At 34.7% G+C, this 7,326-nt stretch overlaps 1 protein-coding gene across 1 annotated transcript; it reads right to left on the bottom strand.

The window, feature by feature from the left end:
* Positions 1 to 4,577: 4,577 nt before the first annotated feature.
* LOC137744483 (MADS-box transcription factor PHERES 2-like) lies at positions 4,578 to 5,126 on the bottom strand. Its single transcript, XM_068484286.1, has one exon. It carries the CDS (start codon positions 5,124 to 5,126, stop codon positions 4,578 to 4,580), a length of 549 nt encoding a protein of 182 aa, XP_068340387.1.
* Positions 5,127 to 7,326: the final 2,200 nt, after the last annotated feature.

Genomic DNA, 7,326 nt, shown 5'->3' with positions numbered 1-7,326 from the left:
AGAAAACAAGAGGGAGGAAATGAAGTTGAAAACAATAAAAAACAGGAAATGATTACATATTGTTTATCATTTATATTATTGTTAAAGATTATTACTTTATTGTTGATATTATAATTATATTACTCTTATTACTAATCAGTTTGATTTATGTTGAAACTTGCATGCTTATTAGTATGTATTAGCGGAATAAGAAGGGAGTGAGTACATTCTTGCATCTCATTCGTATATTTTATGTATTTGCAAGAATTACTCATTCCAATTATTACTTTGTTGGTACTTTCATTGTAAAGTAACTTGTGCACTAATGTTGTTCTGCTGCGTATTTAATAACTTATATGTGGTAAACTCAATCCTTTATTATGTAAGATCTTGTTATATGATGTATTGCGCAATCGTTACAAATTATTTTATTTTATTTTTCACCATATCTTGGTTGTAGAATTTATTTATATAACTAAGATATGGCTCACACCCTAGCTCGTGATAATCCTTATTTGCGGGCGTGACAACAATGCCGGAGGGAAATTGACACCGGCAAAGCACGGGTGCGTTTTGGTCGCGTTTCACGTGTTGGAGCATCGGCTCCACGATGGTGGGCTTCATGGCAATCTTTGATTGCGATTTTGATCCTGAAGTTGTGGGGTGCGTTTCGGTTGCGTTTGGCAGTCGCTGATTACGATTTTGATCATGAAGTTGTTCTCGTGGCCGGCCTTGTGGAGATCGACAGCAGCAAATAGGGACTTCGATGATACTAGTCCAAGATCCAACGAGATTAATCGAATCTCTCGATCTCCACACGTTAGGGATGACCATCACCTCGGGAAACGATGAACCAAGTCATCGGACGTGGTCGAATCACGACGACCATCTGCACAACGGCAAGAATTGGGCGGCCCCCAGATTGAGAAAGACGACCAAGTAGAAATACGATGGGTCATTTTGGTATGAGCTTAGGTCTAGACTGGACGGCTTGCGCGGTTTGAAGGGGCTTGTACGCAATTTAGGGTTTTGATTTTTTTTTTTTTTTCTTTCCACACGTATATAATTAAACACCATTCTTGAATCGATCCCTCCTTCAGAGATACACTTTGTGCTAATAACGTATTGAAGAAAAGATATTGTGAGTAAGGGTAAGAGAGGAACGACATGACAGATAGAAAGAGAGAGCTCAATGGTTGTGAATTATACACTCTCCCATTTGGTCTTATACTTTAATTTATACTCAGGTGGCCTTTACTTGCCTCATAAGTAATACAAGCTATAAAGGGATTAACTATCCCAAATCGACAAATCCTATTGGAATGTACTTAGGTTTTGTGTATAAACACCCCATATGTTGTTGTATATACCCTACATAAAAAATTATTACCAAATAACTTATAACCCTAATATGAAATGACTATTTGAGACCTCACCACCACTCTCACTCTCAATTGTAGAATAAAATCCTGAAAAAAGCAAACACATTGATGAAGAAATATTATTTTTGACTATTGGAACATAAAATCAAGTTTTGGCTCTCCGTTCATTCATTTTCTTTGGCATTCAAGAAATTATTTAAATGACGGAATATAAAGTTGACTTTCTGCAAAATTCTGCTTTAATTGAAATCCAAGAAATAGGAAGAAAATTGGAGAATGTTAAAAAAAAAAAAAAAATTAAATATAATTAAATGTATTATTATTGTGGTTGTTTTAAATATTATTTGTAGTAAGGAGAATGATTGGATTTAGCCTCATAATTGGCTAACAATAATGTTGTTTAATGATGAACAAATTCAATGTTTCTTGACTGGCTAAAATGGAAACAATGCCATTAGATATATAACCTTTCAAAGGGGTTATAATCTTTCATGGAAATTTTATTTAAACCCATTTAACCTCTTTTTGTACCCAACTTAAATTTTAAATGTTAATTGTCTATTTTACCCTATTGCATAATTACTATTAAGTACAAAATGAAATTAATAATAAAACTCAAATTTATCAATAAACCCAAACACTATAATTAAACTCTACGATCACTCTTTGTTTATTCTATGTTCATTATGGCTAAAAACCTAATAGCTCTCATAGAGAAAAATAAGTTTTTTTTTATTAATAAATTGTAAGATTCCACATCGCCCAATGGTGAGGATCTTGTAAGCCTTATATGTATATTCTCATCTTTACCTAGCACGATTTTGGGAACTCATTGGCTTCGGGTTCCGTAGGAACTCCGAAGTTAAGCGAGTTCGCACGAGAGCCATCCCATGATGGGTGACCCACTGGGAAGTTCTCATGTGAGTCCCTAGAAATAAAACTGTGAGGACGTGGTCGGGGCCCAAAGCGGACAATATCGTGCTATGGTGGAGTCGAGCCCGGGATATGGTAGGGGCCCGGGCCGGGATGTGACTTGAATGGTGATTTTTAAGTTTTGAATCCTCCAACCAAGGTATGACTCAATTTTTGAATTTTTTTGTTCATTTGATTTCAATTTTTTAGAGTGTAGAAGTTACTTTACTGTAATTTTTTTCAACAAATACAACGAAAGAATCCTACCTTCCGGCTAAAACAACAATGAAAGCATCCAACGATGAAAAATGTCCAGTGTGAAAGGACCCAGTAACTGGTTGAATTGGCAAACAACTGAGAAAAGTCAAACTTATGCTCATTTCTTGCGGTTTTGAAGTGAAAACCATGATTCCTTTGCATTATCTTGCTTAGTTGTTTCCTCAATACACCAAAATAACCACTCCAAAGCTATAAACATCGCTCTTCTCAGTCAGATATCAGGAGGCTCTCAAGAGGTGAAAAAAAAAAAATTTCCATTTTATATCTGGTCTAATATAAACCATTAAGTTGTATATGTATTAGGACTCCTATATTTGGCCGAAGTAGGATATGTATTCTTCCTTTCCTTGTGAGATATGGCATATCTATGTGTGTATATATCGTAACCCTAACGATCAATACATACGATTTGAAGTATATTCAGCCATTCGTTTTCTACTATATTATGGCTGGTGATGATGGAGAATTGCCGATCTTCTCCTCCAGCAACGATGATATATTCGTGGAGATACTTTCATGGCTACTGGTCATATCTCTCCTCAAATTCCATTGTGTATGCAATTCATGGCGTGACTTAATCTCTACTTCCCAGTTCTCGCCAAGCACCGAGCACATACCAACGACAACAACTAGAATGTCATGATTCTCTTTAAACACCCCTATCCACTTCCCCATGACTGGCCACCAATCCCCTTTCGATTTTCCACACTCGCTGATTACCAATCACTAAAAAAGAATGTTGGCGGTGCCTCCGCCTCTGCAGTCGCATCATTAGCAATAGAAAGCAGCTATTGAGACCTTGAAGATGAATTTGCATTTGATACTAGTCTCTACAGTTCATCCCTTGTGGGTTCTTCCCATGGCCTCATCTGCCTACTACTTGACTAGGTTTATGGGGGTATATTAGGTATTAAATTTGGGTTTAAAGAGATATTAATAGTTTAGTTAAAAATCAAATGGGTGCAAAGAGTAAGTTGGGTGTAGAAATAGGTTAGATAGGTTTAAATAAAATTTCCCTTCATAAAATGATGCATGTCGGATGGCAGTTTTTAAATGAACAAATGTGTTCCTTTTACAAGTCTAAAAATACAAACAAGAAAGCGGTTTACACAACTGACATGACCTTATAAGAACAATCCCTACAGTTTGTGCATCAGGCTTCTTAGAATTCAACATGATCGTTTAAGAAAATGTGAAAGGGTACTTGGACATGTGTATAAATCAGATGGTAGGATCTATGTAGATTTTATACGACAATTTAATTCATCTTTCTTGTCTCTAAAATGTGGATTATTCTTTTGTTTTGAAATAAAGAGTTTGATGTGGAGCTAATTGATGATTGTGGGGTGTACGAGAGTGTGAGGTGTGAGGGTAGTATCGAAAAATACGTAGGGTGTGTTATTTTAATTTAAAAAATAAATATGGAATGTATTAAGTATGTGGGGTGCAATCAATAAAGTATGGGGTACTAGTAAAATAACACATCTACTTATAAGTTTTAATAATCACATTCTTAATTAGTACTACAGTCTCGTAATATTTCTCTTTACTTGTAAATGAGATGTCTTAGGTTCAATTCTTACCAAAGACGAATTAGAACCTCATTATTGCTAGCCCATTGTGAGGTTAAGCTCACCCTCTCCTCTTCAGTATAAATAATATCATTTGTTCAAAAAACAAATAACTATAACTATCTATCTATCTATCTATATATATATATATATATATATATATATTAGATAATGGATAGATATTGCATGATACTTAAAAATTAATAAGGGAAGTAAGACATTGCATAACATTCTAAGAAACGATAGCAACAATTCATTAAAGCATTAAAGTACATTAATACATGAATTGGGAAATAGAAAAAAAATGTGGGGAAGAAACCTAATGACACCATAGACCACTAGAGAATTTTATCAATGTGTTTTCTTCCCTTATTTTATTAAACTTTAAAGTAACATTGCAATTCAAGGATTACGAAATCCCAACATCAACTCCACCGTTGCCACTTCCGAACAGTTATGGAAACTGCTTTGTACTGCTACTAGCTCCAGCAGCGTTCTCCATTGCTAGCTTTCTTTTTGCCCATTCCAAATACTTCAAGAGATACTCTCGACGGTCCTCTCCATGCTCTGGAACTGTCATGTTAAATTCTTCTCCACCATCAGATGGTGGAACATTAACTTCTGGCTCCATTGTTTTGATCCGTTTCTGAATCTCTTTCATCTTCTCCTCCGTAAACAAAAGCAAATTGGTTAGCTCTCTATCTTCAAATGTATGAAATGGCTTATAATTTTGAGTGATCTGGTGCATGATATCATTCACCTCCACCTCAAAGTTCTCTCTTTGAATCCTGTTGATTCGATCTTTAAGTTTGGCTACCTTCTCCTTGAGGTAAGTTTCCTGGTCCGTCATCTTCGCCAACCGCTCGGGAAATGGTATGCTTTGGTACCTTGCAATTAGTTGTTGAAGCAATGGGAGCTCAGGCCATGTACTAGGCTCACCAGTGGCCGGGTCATAGACAATGGTGAAGCCACCCACATCACATAAGGTGGTTATTTCACGCATTTTTTTAAATAAGCTTTCTCTACTTCTTTTGGAGGTGGCTTTCCGAGCATTATCGTTCACTATCCAAGCAAGTTTCACTTTGCTTCTGGGCATGATTGATAATGCTCCTCCTATATATTCACTTTTTTCCCACTTCCAACTCTTATGCTTCATGTTCCACCCACCCAAGGCTATTTATAGCACAAAGGGATAACAAATAGGGTTGTCTAGGGTGTAGGGTTAATTTGGTCATTACAATTTTTATGCAAAAATAATAATTGATTTAATTTTGAAGTGGTCTTTTAAAATAATAATAATAATAATAATAATAATAATTTAGTTAATTTTCTGGAAACAACATCAATGAAGGTTAATTTGATCACCGCTTCATATTTTATGTTTAAATGTGTCGGATGAAATAACGACAAACCTCAACGCATAACGATCGTCAAATAATGATGCTTAATGTTATATCAAATAAGCAGACGTGGCAGAGCTAATGTGCTTCTCTATAGACCCGAGTTCGAACCCCTTCTTTTTAGTTTAGGTTAATCTAAATACAAGTATCACTTGCATAAAAAACATTATACAAAATAATAATATAATATGTTTATTTTGAATTCGAAGGGATGAAATGACCATTTAGTACATTGAATAAGCATAAATATGGATAAGATTATCTAAAAAAGTAAAAGCCACATAGATGAAATTTCTCTCTCTCTCTCTCTCTCTCTCTCTCTCTCTCTCTCTCTACATCTTCTTAGGTAGAGGATTATTTCCCTATAACATATCATCATTATGTTATTGCATTATATTTTAGTTTTTCCTTATAAAATATTACCATTCATGTATTTATAGGTCAGATATTCATTGTATTTTAGTGTTTCCTTTTATCGTATTACCATTTGAGTCATCACACCCTGGCTCCTTAATATTATTTCCATTCATGCCATATTAGTCAAACATTCGCTGTATTTTTTTTTTCTTCTTATTTTAGTTAGGAAGTAAATATTATACACAATTTAAAAAGGAAAATCCCCAACGATGATGAAGTGTAATATAACGTTGTAGAATAATTAGTAATACCGCCCTGATGGTGTATATGATCATACAAAACATAATTGTGATACAGATATAAGTGAGCATCTCAGCCCCTCAAAGCTAAGTATTTCCCCATAAATCGTTTTGGACGGCTGAGATTGGCTCTTGCCCCTCAGCTTGCTGACGTCCACTGCAAGAAAGTGGATTTTAGTCACAACATCACAACGTGAAATTTTTTGTAATTAAATGTATATTAGTCACTGCTCGTTACTAATGTTATTTCATTTCAATAAAGTGTTTGTGACTTAACTTAAATAATTGTAAAAATTATTAATAAAATTAGGATAAATTACATAAAACTACCTCAACTATTGGGTCACTCACAATTTCATACCCCTGATAAGATTAAAAGCACACCACAAAGTAGCACACAAATGTCCTATTAATTTTCCTTATTAACAATAATATTTGTCAATTGTAGTATATGAAAATAAGGGTCTTTCCCGCAGAAGATTGTTTTATCTAACTACTTAAAATGTCACAAAAACTGGGTTGTTGTCCCTACTGACCAGCCACCAAAAAATAATTATTAGACCGACTTACACTTATCTAAAGTCTACGAAATTTTATATGCAGATACTAGACACACAGAGCTACACTCACACAAATTTTTGGGATTTTTAGAGTTGATTTGCTATTTAAATTAAATCGAACGAAAACAGAACAAAAACAGATTTTAAGTAGTTCGCAAATTAAGAAAAACGAGTTAGGGGAATTGCTATCCACCACCAAATAATCATGCAAACATATTATGTTTCATTCAAATTCCTTCTATTTCCGGATGAAGATGCTCAAGTTGGCTCAATGTTAGAACTCAACCTATTACTCTTTCTTATGTAGTATGTTAAGAGAATGGCGTTTTCAACTTAACTTAGTCCCTAACATGCAATCTGGAATGGTGTGTTCATAGATTTAACAAGTAGAAATCATTAAGAACGAAAAGAGTTTGAGTCATCACAAGGCATCGTAAGTACTGGCGTTGTCTTACTTATCCTAGAAATTGGTTCACATGTTAATCACAATTAACAAGTACTACTCTAGAACATATGTAGGTCCTCATTTGACAAGGGCAGGCACACACATATTCATAGCATTAGAATCCTAGATATGTACTAAGTAT

This window comes from Pyrus communis, chromosome 12, assembly GCF_041283825.1.
Source record: "Pyrus communis isolate YQ-2024b chromosome 12, ASM4128382v1, whole genome shotgun sequence".
In the NCBI taxonomy this organism is placed as follows: Eukaryota; Viridiplantae; Streptophyta; class Magnoliopsida; order Rosales; family Rosaceae; genus Pyrus; species Pyrus communis.
The sequence above is the reverse complement of the archived record's forward strand: the minus strand, read 5'-3'. Positions and strand labels throughout refer to the sequence as shown.